General features: G+C 34.0%; 1 protein-coding gene across 13 annotated transcripts in view; it reads right to left on the reverse strand.

Moving 5' to 3' along the window:
* KIF21A (kinesin family member 21A) overlaps positions 1-20,193 on the reverse strand; it is a 155,088-nt gene that overhangs the window by 43,138 nt on the left and 91,757 nt on the right. For 9 of the 13 annotated variants that reach the window (XR_005240013.2, XM_037997284.2, XM_008002848.3 and 6 more), the window contains exons 12-23: positions 16,068-16,106; positions 11,350-11,440; positions 10,807-10,927; positions 10,206-10,394; positions 9,467-9,666; positions 6,571-6,678; positions 2,716-2,784; positions 2,397-2,611; positions 2,095-2,248; positions 1,728-1,922; positions 1,199-1,300; positions 260-425 (exon numbers count right to left, since the gene is read on the reverse strand). Coding sequence is in view for 12 of the 13 variants with exons in the window: in XM_037997284.2 (XP_037853212.1) it covers positions 260-425; positions 1,199-1,300; positions 1,728-1,922; positions 2,095-2,248; positions 2,397-2,611; positions 2,716-2,784; positions 6,571-6,678; positions 9,467-9,666; positions 10,206-10,394; positions 10,807-10,927; positions 11,350-11,440; positions 16,068-16,106 (1,649 nt within the window). In the remaining variant the exon portion in view is untranslated. The remainder of the gene's footprint in view (positions 1-259; positions 426-1,198; positions 1,301-1,727; positions 1,923-2,094; positions 2,249-2,396; positions 2,612-2,715; positions 2,785-6,570; positions 6,679-9,466; positions 9,667-10,205; positions 10,395-10,806; positions 10,928-11,349; positions 11,441-16,067; positions 16,107-20,193) is intronic. The other 4 variants (XM_073020619.1, XM_008002852.3, XM_008002860.3 and 1 more) reach the window with 1 other exon arrangement.

Raw genomic sequence — 20,193 nt, forward strand, 5'->3', positions numbered from 1 at the left:
ATTGGTCTTCTTCGCCCATAAAAACTAATTGCTTAATAAGGTTAAGTAAGCCATTTTAAGTTGGTAATCATTTCTTGGAATGACAACAATTACCTTGCCAAAATGTATACATGCAAATTAAAGAAAGAATAATTATTAAAAGCATGAGTAAATATAGCATCTATTCAGTCAAGCCATAGGGGAAAGGGATATACTATACCATGTTGAAAAAGCAAAACTAACATGCAAATTCATTTAACTAAAATCGAGTACAAATTACCTTGTAAAGCATGGCCTAGTAAAGCATCTAGCTCAGGATTTAATTCTGCCTTCTCTTTCAACATATGGAATAAGAGCTGGTTTTGGGTGGCACTGGTTATTTCTGTTTGTTTGAGTCGACCTTCCAGTACTTTAATTTGAGCCTCTTTCTGGGCAGCCTGAAGACCCTGAAACACAACAAAAAATTATCTTAGGTCATATGAAACAGGATCTACCACACAAAGATCTGTATCAAATAGCAAATGATTATGATATATGGGCTTGACATCAGATAGACGTTGAGTCATCCCAGCTCCTCCACTAACTGGCTTAGTGATCATGGACAAGTTCACCTGTCCAAGATGTTATCTTCTGGATTCTCAGTTTCCTCATATGCAAAATGAGATCAATAATAATTACCTCTTGGCACATTGTGAAAATTAAGTGAGATGGCGTAAGAACAGAGAGAGTATAACAGTCCCAACATGGAAAAAAAAAGTGAGTCAGAAACCATTATCATCTTCAACATTTGGGCAGGGTTTTCTTACAGGTGACAAATTAAGAGAATTTACATTCAAAATAAGAGAACGATTAAGTTAGTTTTTCTTTTCTGATTCACTTTTGATCTGTAAAGAATCAATGTTAAATTAGTTATGATACCAAATTTGTTTGCATACTGAGAAATTTTTTTCTAATTTTTCCTTTGTTAAAGCAAAAGGGGAATTATTTCTTAAGCTGTTTATCTGCTCTAATAAACAAACATAATAGACGACATGCTAATGAAATTGATCTAAATATTTCTCACTCTTCCTGACTCTAAAGAAGGGTAAAAGAAATAATTTCCAATTATGAATAATCTTCTTCCTTATTACAAAGCGAAGGGTTACTACAGAAAGATAAATAAAACTACAATGAATTAGTCAAAACTTAGGTTTTCAGTAATAGGGTGGTTATATCTGACCTTATTAATGCCCATTGACAGGAAGTGATCTAGCAGGTATCGGGCTTCTGTAAGGGTGCAGGCATTAATGACTGCAGTAACATCCAATGTCTCACCTTCTTCCTATATAAAATCAGCATAATATGATGACCATTACTTTGAGCTGAAAACAGAAGATAACAGCCTATTGTTTCATATATTTGTTTCCTAGTATTGGGTTAGCTAACGAGATGCTCAGATAGGTGCAATATATGATCATTACCCCAATAAACATAGGGTTTAGTTGAAAAGATAAAATACATTTAAGCAGCTAAGAATTCAAAGTGGGATGTAAAAATGACCCATGTGTTACATAAACAATAAATGTTATCACACAATCAGCAGAGAAATCTGAAAAGCAAGCAGGAAGTGGCATACATGTAAAATCTAAGCATTAGATTGGACCAATAAATAGAAAACACCTTCACGTAAAAACTCAAAGTGCTTTGAATGATAAACAATACAAAAGTACTTTTCATTAAGCCATTACACTTTTCAAAAAATTACAGACCTTTGCTTCTTCCATCTGCATTATGTTGGCTTGACAATCAGAAATACTGTCATTGATGTAATCTATATTAGCAATCAGTGACTCCATCTCTTCATTGATATTAGCCACATTTTTATCTCCCTCTCCATTCTCCTTAACTATCTTCTCCCTTCTTTTTGAAAGTTTCTCTCGTCTTTTTGTCAGTTCCTCCCGTTGCTATTGAGAAAGCAGGTTGGATTTTAAGAAATTATGTTCATCTATTTATATACTGTAGAATCAAAACCCCCCAAAAACTTGGTAAGTGTTAAATTTACCCAGGAAACAAAATTGGAAGAGTAAAATTAACAGTCAGCTAAGGGGGAGCATATCTACTTTTTATTTCCCACACCTTGAGGAGTCTATTCATATCTGCCTCCATGTTGGAAATGGTCATCTTCTGCATGATGATGTCTGTGACTCTGCGCTCAAGGAGCTGCCACTTCATGCGGGCTGTCTTGGAAATAAACACTCGGCCAGTCAATCCTTTCCTCTGATATTTTTTCCTAAAATCATATAAAACAGACAAGCATAATTACTTATGCACTTATTTGATTGTGTACTGTCAAATAATGAGCCATTTTTTCATTGAAGTACAACATTCTGTATTAATGGCCAAGAAAATTATGTCAGCAGGAACAGAATTATGTAGACCTGGTTCCATTTGTTGTGGGCGTTGGTAAGGCCTGGACTCTCGCCACAGGAATTCTCATTTTCTGCTGGACTCCTGTCCTTGATGCATCTGTTTCGAGAGCAGCTGCACTGGAACTTGTGTCCTGAGCAGGGGCATCAGATGAACTCAGCTTCCGAGTAACTTTCCCAGCCACTTTATCTGACATGGGTCTTACTTGCCGACGAAGAGCTGTAACCTGAAATTGCAGCAGAGGTTGACTCATTATCTTAGTCTATAGAAAGACATCATATATCTCAAAGTCAGAATGTTGCTTCCAAATGGTCAGTTTGCTTACTGTACCTCTTCCGTTTTGCGACGTAGAACCACTTCTTGGTTTCTTTTTTGGGCTTCCAGAAGTCTAAGTTGATGCTGTAAAATAATATTAAATAAGTGGAAATAGTAAAGTGAAAGACACAATATCTCCTATTCCTATATAAATATATTTCCCTATACCCCTGGGAACTGTGAGTTCTTAGCAGGATCTGAGTCAACAATCTTGTATACATTATTACAGGTACAGCTGTTTTATCCCAACAAACACAAATAAATACAGATATACCTCATCCCTTTTTGAAAAAATTGAAAGGTTATCTCTGTGTTACATACTTAAATTTGATACATTTGGTGCTTACTACATGCAAGTACTTTTCTAAATGCTTTACAAATGTTATCTTATTTAATTTTGTTAGACATCTTGTTTTAGTTGCTGTTTGAGGCACAGATAGGACGAAACAAAGTTTAGAATATTTTCAATAGAGTCATCTTATAATATATACAATAATTATAAACTGTTGTAGACATAGGAAGAATATATATTGATTAGTACCTTGTAATAACTATGGATCTTATGGTGGATAAAGTAAATGGACAATAAAACATGTCTGCATTGACCATTAATTTGTTTCCAGGTACTCTCAAAATAAAGATAACTAATTAGGATTACTTCAAGCCATTCTACAGGCATATAATTTAAGAAAAAAATTTGGACTTAAAAAGAACTCAGAGGCCAGGAGCGGTGGCTCATGCTTGTAATCCCAGCATTTTGGGAGGTCAAGGTGGGAGAATCACTTGAGGTCAGGAGTTCGAGACCAGCCTGGCCAACATGGCAAAACCCTGTCTCTACTAAAAATACAAAATTAGCCAGGCATGGTGGCACGTGCCTGTAATCTCAGCTACTCGGGAGGCTGAGGTGGGAGAATCGCTTGAACCCAGGAGGCGGGGGCTGCAGTGAGCCAAGACTGCACCACTGCACTGCAGCCTGGAGGACAGAGCGAGACTCCATCTCATTAAAAAAAAAAAAAAAAAAGAAAGGAAAGAAAAAAAAGGAAAAAAGAAAGAACTTATATCTTAATTCCAGTTCTATCATTTATTCAATTCTGTATTGTTGGACAAAGTTTAAGAATGACAGTTCACTACAAACTTCCTTTCTAGTACTTAAATCCTGTTATTTAACAAATAATCCCTCGTGTTTTGCATTCAAATTCAAGCAGATCATTCATTTTAGGTTTATGTATATTTCTGCCTCATCAGATGGGAATTCCTTGAGAAAATGACTTTATCTTATCACAACTATATCTTAATTGCCTGCCACAATGATTGATATAAAAGCAAAATTGATGTGTTTTTTAAATTAATGAATTACCAAAAACTAAAATTATCATATAGTTCGAAACTTCTTACTACATTCAATTTCTTCCTATTAAAAATCAAATCTCAAGCTCATTCATATTTTTATATGGTATGTAAATGTCACCCTGAACTTTCTAAGGGTTCAAAGATGAATATGACAAGGAACAATTTTAAAAGGAGGCCAATATGCACACAAGGCAACAAATAAAAGGGAGAGGGAGTATGAATGTTAGCTTTATATGTGATTAGCCAGCATTGTGTCTTTATAATAGAATATAGGCATCATATGTTATGGAAAAGATTCAAAAAGTTCATCCTAGGAGTTCAATATTGATCTCCCTATATCTTATATGAATTAGTAATAAAGAAATAGGTAGCATACACTGTAAATAAATTATTCCTATTGTCCAAAGGTTTTCATTAAATATAAAATAAACAGACAAAAACTGGAAAGAACCCAAACGTCTATCAACTGATGTATGGACAAAGAAAACGTATTCTATCTATACAACCATAAAAAAGAATGACGTGTTGATACATGTTATAACATGGTTGATCCTTGAAAACATCGTGTTAAATAAAAGAAGTCAGACACAGCTGGGCACGGTGGCTCACACCTGTAATCCCAGCCCTTTGGGAGGCTGAGGCGGGTGGATCACTTGAGGTCAGGAGTTCGACACCAGTCTGGCCAACATGGTGAAAATCCATCTCTACTAAAAATACAAAAAGTAGTCAGGTGTGGTGGTGCATGCCTGTAGTCCCAGCTGCTCTGGAGGCTGAGGCAGGAGAATGGCTTGAACCTGGGAGGCAGAGGTTGGAGTGAGACAAGATCATGCATTGCACTCCAGCCTGGGCGACAAAGTAAGACTCTGCCTCAGAAAAAAAAAAAAAGACACAAAAGGCCACATCTGGTATGATTCCATTTATATGCAATGTCCACAGAGACAAAATGTAGATTAGTGGCTGCCAGGGGCCAGGGGCAATTGTGAGTGACTACCAATGGGTACAGTGTATCTTCCTGGAGTAACGAAAATTTTCTGTAATTAGAGAGTGGTGATCATTCACACTTTTGTGAATACACGAAAAACATGAATTGTACACTTTAAAAGGTAAATTTTAGGATGTGTGAATTATATCTCAACTTTTAAAACAATAACAGAAAAAAAAAAGAATAGGCAATATGTTAGAATGTGCTTCTACTTGATTTCAGTAGGAACAAATTGATAAAAACAAAATTTTAAATGCCCAGGAATTACCTATGACAAATACACTGATTATTAAAATACACTGACATAGTAGGAGAAAAAAAGAAATAAATATAACCCAACTAGGGGAGTCATCTGGCCAAAATATCCACTATCCACTTTTCTACCTCACTTCCCCCTTTTCTCTGTCCCCTTCCTTCGTTACATCCCAAAATAGATTTCCATTTTCTAAAATATGCTTTATGCTCATATTTTTCCAGGGAGGATTTAGGAAAAGTTGAGCAAGTAAAAGGAATAACGGCTGAAACCTAACCAATAATAAGGGAAAAAGTGAAGGCCTCTTCTTTTTCAAAGAGGGAGACTTGCTGTGTTGTTGTTCAGGCTAGTCTAGAATTCCTGGGTTCAGGCAATCCTCCTGCTTTAGTCTCTCAAAGTGCTGGCTGGGATTATAGGCATGAGCCACTGCACCCAGCTTCTTCTTTTAAGAAAAAAAAATCATAACTATAATTTTTCACCTAAAAGAAATAATCATATTGCCAAAATTTTGAAAAGAAGAAGAAAAAAATCAACCACAACTTATAACTCTAACACAACTACAATTAGCATGTTGAGATGCATCCTTTGAATTTTCCCTCATTTGTAAGATGATCATGCTTTACACTTAATGTGTGGTCATTTTTCAGATAGGTATACAGTTTCAAAATATAAATGGAATGTACCATAATTCCTTTAACCATTCCTCCCATTGTCAGGGATTTGGTTGTTTTTACTTTTTTTCACAATTACAAAGAATCCTAAAGTGAAGATTTCGATGCAGAGTATTTTTACTTATTTTAGATTATTTTCTTCGTCTAAATTCATGGAAGTAGAATCTTGAGTCAAAGGATACAAAAATTTTGATAGTCCTTAGAAAAGCCTCTTCTAATAAGGGCTGATTGTTACTCTAGGATTATTTATAAGTACTTCTAGTGATAAAACATTCTTCAGAACCATCCTAAACTTGCTATCTTACAAAATACTGCAACTAGTTCCTTGGTCATCCTAGAGATAACCAGTTATTCTTGCCATTTACTTCTATGTCATCATCTGGAAAATAAACCTCAAATAAAATATATAATATTACAGTTTTTTAATGAACTCTTATACTGAATTACCATAATGCACATATTGTAATAAATGACATTTTATAATATGTATGCTTATCTATTGTCCTTTACCTGCAATTAGTAGTTAGGGTTACCAGAAATTTTTCCTCCATTTATTAAACCATCTTTTTCAATGTACAATTTTCTTACATAACTGAGAGTTAAAATCCACTTACATCTCTTTTACGTTGATCCTTTTTCAACTGAGCAATCTCTCTGTTTCTTCTAGACTCAGTCAGTCTGGCTTTCTCTTGTTCTTCTTTCATTTGCTTCATTAGGCGAACCTAATCAATTAGGTATATACATCTATTGAAATTACTCTGTCACAGCATTCATTAAATCAAGCACATATATGGAAGTAAGTTCTTAGAATTCCGAATACTTAACATGGAAACATGCAGTTTTACTGCACATTTAAAATGGGCAATTCTTATTTCTGTGAGATTCATGTATTTCTGTTTCTAATACATTTTTATTTGCTTAGTATTCTATACTTTTTGTATTCGATATTCAGTTGTTCTGCAACTTGAAATCTTGATACTTAGCTTACTATCAGTAGCTGTGTGACCTTGATCGAATTACTTTACCTCTCTAGGCTTTGGTTTGCTCATCTATAAAATGGAAATAATATTTCCATAGCATTGGATTTTTGTGAGAACTCAACCAGTTAACACCCACAAAATGTATTAACAGTACCTGGCACTTGAATTCTCAACAACTTAATAAAGCACTTAATAATTTTTAGCTACTGTTGTTATTAGCAACTACACAACATAATAATCTAATGACAGTTATGTGCCTCATAACAACATTTAACTCAACAATGAACCACATTTAAGACAGTGGTTTCATAAGATTATAGTGGAGCTATAGTGGTTTATATATTTACTATACTATACTTTTTATAGTTGTTTTAGACTTATGAAAAAAAATGGTAACTCTAAAGCAGCCTCAGGCAAGCCCTTGAGAAGATATTTAAGAAGAAGGCATTTTTATCATAGGAGATGACAGCTCTACATGTGTTAATGCTCCTGAAGGCCTTCCAGTGAGACAAGATGGGGAGTTGAAGACGGTGATACTGATAATCTTCACTCTGCATAGGCCTAGGCTATTGTGCGTGTTTGTGTTTTAGTTTTAACAAAAAAGTTTAAAAAGTAAAAAATATAAAAATTTTAAATAGATAAAAGCTTACAGAATGATGATATAAAGAAAAAATATTTTTGTACGGCTATAAAATGCATTTTGTGTTTTAAACTATGTGATATTTCAAAAGAGTAAAAAAGTTCTTTTAACTTAAAATATTTATAAAGTACAAAAAAATTACAGTAAGCCAAGGTTAGTTTATCACTAAAGAGAGTTTTTAAAATAAATTTAGTGTAGCTTAAGTGTATACAGTATTGATAAAGTCCACAGCAGTGTATAGCTATGTCCTAGGACTTCACGTTCATTCACCATTCACTCACTGATTCACCCAGAGCAACTTACAGTCCTGCGAACTCCCTTCATGGTAAGTGCACACCTTACAGGCACACCTTGGAGACCTTGAAAGTTTGGTTCCAGAGCACCGCAAAAAGGTGAATTCACATTAAAGCAAGTCACACAAATTTATTTGCTTTCCCGGTATATATAAAGTTATGTTTATACTATACAGTAGTCTATTAGGTGTGCAATAGTATCATGTTCAAAAAAATAGTTTGCATGCCTTAATCAAAAAACTTAATTGTTAAAAAGAAAATGCTGACAGAGACACAAAGTGAGCAAATGCTGTCGGAAAAATAGCAGCAGCAGACATCCTCAAGGCAGGGTTGCCACAAACATTCAATTTGTAAAAAATGCAATATCTGCAAAGGTCAATAAAGCAAATCACAGTAAAATCAGGTATGCTTATAAAAGTGTACAATTTTTGGCTGGGCACACTGGCTCATGCCTTTAATCCCAGCACTTTGGTAGGTTGAGGTAGGTGGATCAGCTGAGGTCAGGAGTTCGAGATCAGCCTGACCAATATGGTGACATCCTGTCTCTACTAAAAATGCAAAAATTAGCTGGGCATGGTGGTGTGCACCTGTAGTCCCAGCTATTTGGGAGGCTGAGAAAGGAGAACTGCTTGAACCTGGGAGGCGACAGAGTGAGACTCCCTCTCAAAAAAAAAAAAAAAAAGTGTACCATTTTTTATCTTTTATACTGTATTTTTTACAATACCTTTTCTATGTTTAGATATGTTTGGATACACAAACATTTAGCATTGTGTTAAAATTGCCTAGAGTATTCAGTATAGTAACATGCTGTACAGGTTTGTAGCCCAGGAGCAATAGGCTCTACCATGTAGCCTAAGTGTGTAGTAGGCTATACCATCGAGGTTTGTGTAAGTACACTCCATGTTTGACAAATAATTACCTAAAAATGCATTTCTCAGAACGTACCATCATTAAGTGATGCATGGTTATTCTATCTAAATCACTTCCATATTTGCTATTTTATTGCTATTTTAAGAAAACTACAATGACTTTCATGATAGACGTAAAAAATAATTGATTCCTTAACAAAAACAGATAACAGATCAGGATTTGCACACTCTCTTTGGACAGGGGAAGAAAATTAGTGCTTTTCTATGTATAGAAATGATAAACACTAAATGTAAGACAGTTATTAGCTATTGGAGAATGAGGAATATGATCAGGAAGAGATAAACAGAAGGCTTACTGTGTATCTGTAATGCTTAATATTTTAAACTAGATTGTGGATACAATGTTTGTTATGTTATTATCTATGCTTTCTTGCATATTTGAAATATTTTATGTTTTTGTTAAGCTTGCGTAAGAGTTGTAAGAGAAGAAATATCCATCAATGTCTAAGAAGCCCTGATGAGCACATGATTTTCAGCTACTCTTGAAGAAAGGCTTTCATGAGGAATGACTATCAGAAACAAATTCTAATTGCCAAAGGAAAGTACATCATTTGTAAGATTGGGTTACCTTTATTGAATATGGAAAGAACCACAATAGTTTTTTACTTTTTGTCCCAATTGCAAAATCATACTGAACATCAAACGTTAATGGAAAAAACAATCAATACCTTTGTTTTTTTCATTTCCATCACATCCTGCTGCAATTTCTTCAATTGCTTTTCATACTGAGACTGATTTTTAAGCAACCTTGCATGTTCTTTTTGAGCTGCTTGAAGCCTCTGCAGTTCTTTATTCATGGCTTGGAGTTTCTTTTCATATTCAGACCTAACTTTTTTTGCTTTTTCTTCTGAGTAAGATTCTACTGAGCCTAAATGACCAGAGGATATTTTTATATGTTTTTTGTGAGACACAGATTTTTATTTCACAGATTTAAAGTCCATATCCAAAGAGAAGAGCTACTTCCCAAACATTCACATCTCAGAAGACTAGGGTGTCTTTCAATCATTCTCTCTTTATTATCTACTCTTACTCTGTTTAATGATTATTGAAGCTTATTCATTAATATGTTATGTTAAAATGTACCCAACATAAATCAAAACATTAAAACAACCATAAATTTGTATAAAGTGAGTAAACAGCCTAGGCAGATATCAGTATGAAAAAACAAAATAAATAACAATATTTAACATTATGAGACAAATTAACATATAATCTGGTCAGAAAGTATTTACAAGCTACATATAACTTTTAAATAAAAGACACAAACTGAGACTTGCAAAAATAAAACAAACAACCTTTTTTAGGTTTAATATGGCTTCTATCATTTTTTTCTTCTACAGGAAAAGATAAAAAACCCATTTTGAAGATTCAGCTTGAACTTTCATTTGAATTAAATATAATTCTTACCTAAGTTTTGAAGCACCTGGTCTCTTTCAAGCTGAGTGTCCCGAATTTTATGTTGCAGCATCATTAGCTTCTCTTCATACTGCTTTTTCAGAGTCTGCAGTCTTTTCTGGCTGTTTTCTAGTTCATCAATCAGCTTTTGCTTAATTGCAATTTCACAAGTAATGTTTGCCAAGTCTGCTTGATAATTGGCTATTTATAAAAGAAGAAAATAAAAATCCTGGTACTATGTCAAAATATCAGAATTCTTGCTTTCAAACAAGAGCATAAAAACCATCAACTAGGTATTTTTATTCACTGATAAGTCATTAGAAAAGTTTCCTGGATAAACCAAAAGCCAAAAAGGTGAATGAGATAAAGAGTGTTCACTTTGATCAAGGACAATGCTATTTGTACTCAGCAAGAATGGAAATCACACAATGACTACATCCAGCAAGAGAAGTAACTCATTTGTTTAGCACATAAGCCTTGGAAGGCAAATGTAGGTCAGTAGTCACAAAAGTTGCTTTCATCAAGTATGAAATGGAGAATGTTAAGAGTTTTCTGTCACGGTTTAAACAACTTCCCAAAATGAATTTTTGCCCTTATACCAAATGGCAAGTACCTTTTTCATCTGATTCAGAATCTGATTCATCAGAACTTTCACCACCCTCAATGTCATCTTCCTCCTCCTCCTCCTCCTCCTCTTCTTCATCCTCATGATCACTCATTTCTTGACTTTCTTCCTAAAATGTGATTTGTGAAAATTAATAGCAAAATATTGGCAAAACAAACTGATTCTCTCATTGAGAGAGGCTGCTGGAGTACAAAATACAGAAACATAAAAAAATTCACTTTTCATCAGTATAAAAATCCTTCCAAGATGTTAAGGTTATTAGATAATAATTTTGTCTTAAACCAAAAAGTACTTCATCTCTCATAGTATTCTACCCTTGCCTCTGCAACACAATGCTTTCATAATACATAAGATTGAGAGTTGTCAATATTTTACAGTTCATATTTCTGAAGAAACATCTTCAAAGAAATAGATTGAACAGAATGCATCATAAGCAGTTCATTTTTCTACAAGTAAGTTAGTAAGTTATCAGCAACCAAGAACAACCAAACCTGGTGACTAAAACTGACAAGTTCATTCTTTCATACTTACCACTTCTAATTCATTGTTTTCTCTTTCTGAAGCACCCTTTTCTTCTTTCTTCTCTTGATCAGTGTCTGTATTATCCTCTTTACCAGCCACACTAAAAAAAGGAACATAAGGGTATGGTGTTAAAACAGAAAGGAAAAGTATTCACTTTTTTTCTCTCAGATTTTTAAAAACCATCAATGATTTGTGAAAACAAACTTTAAATGTTGGTCACTTAAATGAGCAAAGCTATTCTACCTGACGCTTCAGAGAAAAATGGAAATTGCCAATCAGTCAATAGTGTAATGATTTATATCACTAGAGAAAAGCTTATTTTCAGAAAACACTGAGGAATAGATTATGCCTGAAAGCACGAGACCTTGACACCCCTAAGAACTCGTCACAGTAGCAGTCAATTAACTGGAATTCAAAAGAAATCAAACATTTTTGTTTTCTCATTTGAATACAAAAAACTTATATTAATACAATGATATAAAAAACTACATTTTTATTGATGTCCTAATACATTTAAGAGTAAATTTAAAGTTCCAGATTAAATCTGCCCACAGTAAGCTTGTCTACACTAGCTACATCCATCAGTGTGTTCAGGTCTCCTTCAGGTAGTGGCACAGGCTCTTTTTTCTTAGGCAGCCCATACAGCACAAGGCCACTTCTCATTATGGTCTCACACAATGGGTCTTTGCATACCAAAAACTGTCTAATGTTCAGGCTGCCCTATGATTGAATAGAAAATTTCAGGGTCTGCCACAAGATTCACCTTATAAGTGGAGGCTCTCCTCTTCAGTTACCTAGTACCTACAACCATAACTACACACATATCAGGGAATGATTATAGCTAAATTAATTCAGCCCTGGTGGTCCTGAGGAAAAGAGAGAAGTTTTGTATACCCAAATAACTCTAATCCTTTGTGGGTTTAGCAATCAACTATGCACAGAAAGTACACTACTGATCACTAGACTCACACATTTAATTAAGCTAAATAACATTAAGAAAGTAAACTTTAAATGAATCTGTATATGAACTATTTCCTTTGTGCTATAGTAGCATTTTAAAATCATTAAAAAGCACTTTGAGAGGCCGAGGTGGGTGGATCACGAGGTCAGGCATTTGAGTCCAGCCTGGCCAACATGGTGAAACCCCGTCTCTCCTAAAAATACACAACAGCCGGGTATAGTGGTGCATACCTGTAATCCCAGCTACTAAGGAGGCTGGGGCAGAAGAATCGCTTGAACCCGGGAGGTGGAGGTTGCAGTGAGGCGAGATCATGCCACTGCACTCTAGCCCGGGCGACAGAGTGAGACTCTGTCTCAAAAATAAATAAATTAGTTAATTAAAATAAATTTTAAAAATCAATAAATAAATAAATAAAATACTCAAATAATACAATATTCTCTGAGTAAAATTCCTCTAGAAAAAAAAACTTTATCAGAATAGCTTAATTAACAGCTATTGGTTTTTCATATATTCTTCTATATTAAATAATTTCCCTAATATATGGATTGATTTTTAGCTTTTAGGCTAAAAACTTAATCTCATTTAGGCCCTATTATAACTATAACTTTAATGATTAACTCTAGGTTTCTATTCTCAGAGATATTTTTGTACTGAGCACTATGAATATAAATACTTTTCCCTTGTAAGTACTTTTCAGAGTTTGTCATTTATGTTTATGTTATTATTTATTTAGTGCCTATATTTCTCACTAGGCAGTCAGCTTCCTAAGGGAAGGGATCATGTCTGTTGGCCTCCACATTACATCCCTAGTACCCAGGGCCTGGCACATAACGAATGTGAAGTAAGTGGTTTGTTAAATAAATCAATCCCTGTGACTACACATAAGCACCTCTGTTTGAACATGCCTATGTGTCTCATGTACTAGCTCGGTTGGAGTAGAATGGTACAGTTTTAAAAATGCATAAAGAAGGCCGGGCGCGGTGGCTCAAGCCTGTAATCCCAGCACTCTGGGAGGCCGAGGCGGGCGGATCACGAGGTCAGGAGATCGAGACCATCCTGGCTAACACGGTGAAACCCCGTCTCTACTAAAAAAATACAAAAAACTAGCCGGGCGAGGTGGCGGGCGCCTGTAGTCCCAGCTATTCGGGAGGCTGAGGCAGGAGAATGGCGTAAACCCGGGAGGCGGAGCTTGCAGTGAGCTGAGATCCGGCCACTGCACTCCAGCCCGGGCGACAGAGCGAGACTCCGTCTCAAAAAAAAAAAAAAAAAAAAATGCATAAAGATGCATGAGACAGCAAATACATGGCGAGAGAAGAAATTACAAGTAGGAGTACCAATATAACAGTCTTAACTGGAAATGAATGAAGTAAATTATAACAGGGATCCGTGAGTGCTGTTAAATCATTTGCATGGAGAAAAAATGAGCTTGAAGAAAACTAGGAACCACCTAGAAAGAACTTTTATGATAAACAAGAAATAATTTTGTGTGATATACTAAATGCCTCTCTTAGGTTGCTTATAATATACTAGGACTGCTGATTTTCCACCATCATGCAGTTCAAGCTGAAAATCTAGAAAGAAATTCCCCTTTCATCCATCATCAATTAAAAGGCCAGCAGTATGTACTCAAACAGTGCTATACTTGAGGTCTAGGTCTAAGGTGTAGGGCTAGGAAAGGACTATTTATTAGGGAGACATCTTCCAGCAGGTTTCCCAATTCCCTCTCCTGGGCAGTCTCCCTTTCTCACCTGTGACTGCTACAGAATACAGTTTTCATTATTCTCTGTTCTTGTATTACTTCAAGTTCCAACCAAATTGCATTATACTTAAGTTTACAGCCATACAACCACCTTATTCCAAACATTTGACTCAACATATCCTTCTACTCCCTACTCCAAGTCACTGATACCCAGTTAAACAAATGCTATCTTTACGTCTACATTAACTCATATATTATAAGTCATTCAGGCCACTTCTGATGCAGAAAAATCAGCAGTCATAACTTTACATTATTAATTTAAAGGCTTAAGCTTTTAAAATACAAGTTGATAGTTATAATTTTTATACCTCAAATATTCAAGTTTTCCTCAGTAAACCGAGGCAAATTGATACCTAAAATAAGTATCTAAGTAGCAATGGAAGATATTTAAATTAGTACTTTATATAGAATCAGAAGCTTGGGAGCTGGAATTAGCAATTAACCCCTTCATTTGACAAACAAAAAGGGAACTGTGGCCTGGAGAAGTTAATCCCCTCAAGAGGACTAAAACCAGTTATCCTGACTCCCAGACCATTTCAAAGTTCAGTTCACAGACTGGAAGCATCTCCATCACCTGGAAGCTTATTACTTATGCAGAATCTCAGGCTCCACCTCAGCCCTACTGAATCAGAATCTGCATTTTATCAAAATCCCTAGGAGATCTGTACACACAACTATGTTTGAGACATTGTTCTGTAACCACCAAACCACTCTGCTTTTGCTATCCTTCAGGGATCATGTAAAGATGGAAGTAAACTCCTTTCACTGAGTACATTTAAAGGACTTGAATATTTTATGGTGATTAAATGCTTCCACACACAACTTTAATGATGCATCTTATTTTGACCTTTCAGAATAGAAGAAATTTCACAATTTTAATGCCTTAATTTAACTCCAGTAATAAACATGTTGTCCTAAATATGTATTGCTTAGGTGAGTTAGGGTATGACCGATAAAAAAATTAAAATTATAGCCTAAGTACAGAATATTTTAAAGAACCTATGGACTTATGGCATATAAGTATAAAAACTTTAGAATACTATATAACATACTAAATATAATTATAAAATATAAATTATAATTTAAAGAAAAACATTTTAAACTTTAAGATATTTAATGTAAGATATTCATTTAACTAATTGCATAGTATAAGTTCTCAAGTTCTTAAGTAAAAGATGAATTTCTAAAGTAGGGCTTCCAAAACAGTTAAATATTACCTTGAAACTAGTATGTTTTCTTAATCATTTTGACTGTAATCTAGAGACTTGTTTAGGAAAATCTATGAAGAAAAGTTCTGATAAGGAAAATATCACTTGATCCTTGGTTAAATAATCCTAATTCTGAATCAGTAAAATGCAAATCAAGAATATGATTCTAAATTTTGCTCGTTTCCAATGAAAAAAGCAACTATCCTGTTTCTGATGTCCACTTCAAACACATTTTAAAAGCAAAAATTGTTTTTCTATTTCAACCTTAAGAATGTCTTATAAATCTTATTTGTAATCAGGCCACAGTTCCCTTTTGTTGTCATTTTAACGGTTTTTTTCCAGTAAAGATTATATTAAATAAATAAGAGAGAGACAGAAGCCCACCCATGACTCAGCATGTGCTACAACAAAATGTCAATTTCCATTCTGCTCACAAGTTTCCGTAAGACAAAGAATTACTGTTGTTTTTTCTTTTTTAAATAAATCAAATGGCAGGGGTTTTAGGGCTATTTTTACCCTACAAAAGCTAAGTCATCATCATAATTATCATAGTTTATTCTGTAATCACATGAAACTGCCTGAATTTTAATTCAAGTATCTAGTGAAGATTTTATTCTTAAAAAGTACTTTCTTAAAAATGTATTACAGTGTTCTTGTTAGTTTTATAAAGTCAGCATTACTTTTAGGAGCACCCCAGCTTATCTAGTCTGAAACAATCTATAATACTATAACACATTTCCTTGTGAATGGCAACTCAGTATTTAAACATTTTAATAGAAAACCTGGGAAATATTCCAACCTTCTTTCTTCTCGATTGCTTTCCTCAAGTTTCTGTAGCCTTCAAAATCACGAGGCACAGTATTGGAAGGCCAAGCCAATGAAGGACAAACCAGACAGTAAAAAGCGAAAGTGATAAGAAGGTAAAAATGATATATGAGCTTGAAGACTTTAAAATAAATTTTAAAAGATATCATCAAAGGACAATACACAGTAAAAAGGCAATACATTTGTATGAATAAAAAGTAAGTAGAAAATCAAGCAGCAATATATCTAAGAAGAGTATATAGACTATCAGTTGAAATTATGCAGCAGCAAAATGTATAGTCTCAATTTATAAAAGTTGATAAGGATTAGGCATGCTTGGATGCCTTTTCTTTAGTCTGAAGTGGGTCAATTTACTCAGCTTCCCCCAAAAAAGACCACTTTCAATAATATATTCTTTCTTTCAAGAGTTTACAGAAGAATTTTTAATGGCATCATTAAAAGAATTCACAAAGTAATGCCTTTATACCATAATATGAAAATACCACTAATACTAAATTCTAGGATACTACTTTTAAAAACATACTTTCTGTTGTAATATACTACATATGAAAATCACTAAATCTAAAAAAAAAACTGATTTCAAAGTTATACATGAAATGGTATTGCAGGCAAATGAATATGGTTGTTATGATATCTGGGAAAAACTGTAATTTTATTACTTGAAAATAAAATTTCACATTGGGATTAAAGAGTTTACTAATTATTATAAACTATTGAATGGGCATATCTATAAAGCAATAGTGGCAAAAAACAAAAAACAAATAAAAAAGAGGTGGGGAGAACTGTAGTACTTTCCATTAGTAAGATTGTTTTTTAACCAGAAACATATAAGAAATATCACGTGTACAGGGTTTTAAAGATAAAGAATATTCAATATTAAAACTTGGAGATCTTTACTCAGTGGAATGTACTGTATACCAATATTTGTCATGTAGAAAAAAAGACAGATGTGCTAGGCTCTGATTAAGTACATGGCAATTTTGATATAGAACACTTCTGCCCAGAATATTTTTCAGAAAATATTTTTCAGAATCATCAATATTTTAAAATGAAGAGACTGAATCAGAGGTATGAGTTATTTTATCAAGCCAGTTCTTTTCATTTTAATTTCATAATATACGTGCTCCCATGTGATTCTTATTTACTGGTCTGTGATTGTTTTCACATCAACTTACATGCCGCCATTAGATGAGACTAGCAATCTTTCTGAGAAAAAGTCTACGAAGTAATATACAGTAATCAAACGGTCCAGTATAGTGATTAGAAAAAGCAAAGTAAAGCCACTGCCTAAGAAATCTGTGTTTCTAGAGTTTCAACCCAACACCACTAAATGCAAATCAGTGCAGTCTGATCGATGAGTGAAGTTTTTTTATGTTGCAAGTCATTTAAAGCTAGATATCCAAAAATATGGGATTTAATATGTGAATGGTAAATTTTCCTCGTCCACATACAAAAAATTCAAAAAACTTTTATGTCTACTCTAGGTTTATACTAATGATAATGAGCTACAATGGCTCAGAGAATGTGGTTTCCTCACGAAGAACCCAGATTTTCTATTTTCAATATAGAGACTTTTGTTAGCTTATACAAGAAAGCTATATTAAAATATAAAGCTGACATGAGCTAGCAAGTACATAAATTTTAGACACCTCCTAAATTGCCTTTTTAAAAACCATTACAATCAGTGGTTCAAAAAGACAATGGAGGGACAGAGAAATAAACTAATAATCTAACACCTCTCCCTAACTTAAAGGAGTTCAGTTTTTACTTCATTTAGTTCCCCTACAATGTTTCTTCTACAGTTAAAGAGAGAGAATGACAATTCTTGCCAACCATTCTAACATTTGTGTAACTGAAAGATATGCAACATAGTTTAATTGTTATTTTCTTACTATCTACACCTCTGGATTATTCTACAGCTCAACAGAAAATAAGCACAATAAGGTAGAAGAGCAAACCTTAAAACCTTACATATTAGCTATTAGTTATAGTTCTGATAAAGACTGATGCAGAAGACAGCATTTGTGGCATCCTTCTTAAACACAAATGCAGCTTCTGGCATTAAAATGATCCAGTTACTACTCTTCATATCAACTCTTACATTGTCAGAGGCCTTGCAGCCACGGCAACCAAGAATCTACAACACAGAACAATAAATTAAAAGACACAGAGCTTCCAAAGAGTTTGTGAATTCAGTGACAAGGAAAGGAGGCAGCTATAGAAGCCAGGACAGCTTAGAATAGCTGAATCCAAAGGTCAAGCAAGCCCCAGTCAGGTTTTAGAAATTCATAGGCACAAGAAGGTTAAAAAAAAAAAAAAAAAAAAAAAAAACTTTCCTACTCTATCTTTTTTTCATTAGATTATGCTGTCTAACATATTTTGTTGTATGGATTAATGTATCCTCTTTAAAAATTACAAACACCCCTACAAAGGAAGCTTGTTGGTTATCAGTCATTTCCACTGGTATGAATTCCTTTAGTCAAATGGCTTTGTTCCTGAGTTTGAATTTAAGGAGATCAGAGAAGTAGATAATTTTGAAATTGGGAGCACTTCGGGGTAGGGCAGAATTACATGAGAACTGGACCGCATAAGAGAGGAATGGATCAAGGTAGCATGGGGACACAGGAAGGTTAGTAAGAACGAATGGCTAAAGCAGAAATTCCCATTTTTCCCCCAAAGACTGGCCTACACCTATGAGAGGGAAAGAAGGTTCTTTCCCCTGTCTTGCCTTTTCTTGCCCCCTTCTGAATTATTCTTACCATATTATAAAATGGGCAGAAATCATTTTATGTGAGTGAGCTGGGAAATTTGGATACCAGGTATTTACAATGCTTGCTAGAGAAAAATTAGGCCAAAGTTTCAATTAATTTTTAACTGAACCTCCTGTATGTGTAAGGTTGAGGCAGACCCACATTTTGCAATGCCCTCTCTGACAGATAAAATAGATAAACATGAAGCATGGAATGCAACTCAGTCAGAATCAATGCATCGAAACAGGAGCTATCACTTCCAAGGAGCTCCTGTGGAAGACTGAGCACTTTAGTAAAGCTGTTGTCCTTCTAAACATTTCTGGAACTCTAGGTATATTGTATGCTGGATTTTTTCAACTTGTAGGGAATCCTTTGGCTAAATGAGGGCTTAGCTACATTTTAAAAATAGAAATTGACATACAGTTAAAAGTTATTGGGATCCAAGTGTGATGAACAAAATGTTTTATCAAACTAAGCAAAACAGGATTGGTTTTCATTTTTTAATTCAAAAAAAATTGATTATAGTATGGTAAGACATATTCTATTAAATGTTATAAATTCTTATATGTAGCAATAAAAATTTATAAATTGGCTCTAAAAATGTTTATAGTTACATGGTATAGTACACAAGGAAGTATTTTAGATTCACAAATTATATAGGTGTCAGTTTTATAAAATTATATAGGTGTCAGTGTACAAAGGTACACTACAGCATGTGTGAAAATGCTCTTTAAAATGTTTGCATATAGCACTCTATAGGTATATTAATTTTTAGAAAGCATTAATTTGTTTTTCTCATTCTAAGCTATCTTTCATTTCTTATCTGGCTTATTCACAAATATTTTATCTCTAATTATGTGGTTTTTTGTTAGGAAATGAATTATTTTCTTCACTTAGGCTTTAATGTTTAAATCCAGTTGTTTGGTGAGTTCTTATTAGTATTAACATCTATTATTTTTATTGTAATAATTATCACAACTACATAATCACTGAATTAGTCACAACCACTATTAAAATGTTAAAAATAGCCTAGATTTCTATTGGGATCCTTATTTGTTTTTCATTAGTCATATTCAACAAGTGATTAAGGAAATATCTCTAAATTTACCTCAAAAGGAAAAAGCAGTATCAGTTGTGACCTTAAAAAAAAACTTTGCTTATACTTACTTATTATTTATGAATACAAATGATCTAGATCTTTGAAAACAAGTCATACCATTTGACATTTTGACCAACTACAGAAGTGGATTTTATAAGTCAGTGATAAGTCATGTGCTAAAGTCTCAAGTTAATTCAAGCAGTAAGTTGGGTAACACTAGTTTCGATAATCCTATGATCATTATTTCAGTT

Source organism: Chlorocebus sabaeus, chromosome 11 (genome assembly GCF_047675955.1).
Source record: "Chlorocebus sabaeus isolate Y175 chromosome 11, mChlSab1.0.hap1, whole genome shotgun sequence".
Classification (NCBI taxonomy): domain Eukaryota; kingdom Metazoa; phylum Chordata; class Mammalia; order Primates; family Cercopithecidae; genus Chlorocebus; species Chlorocebus sabaeus.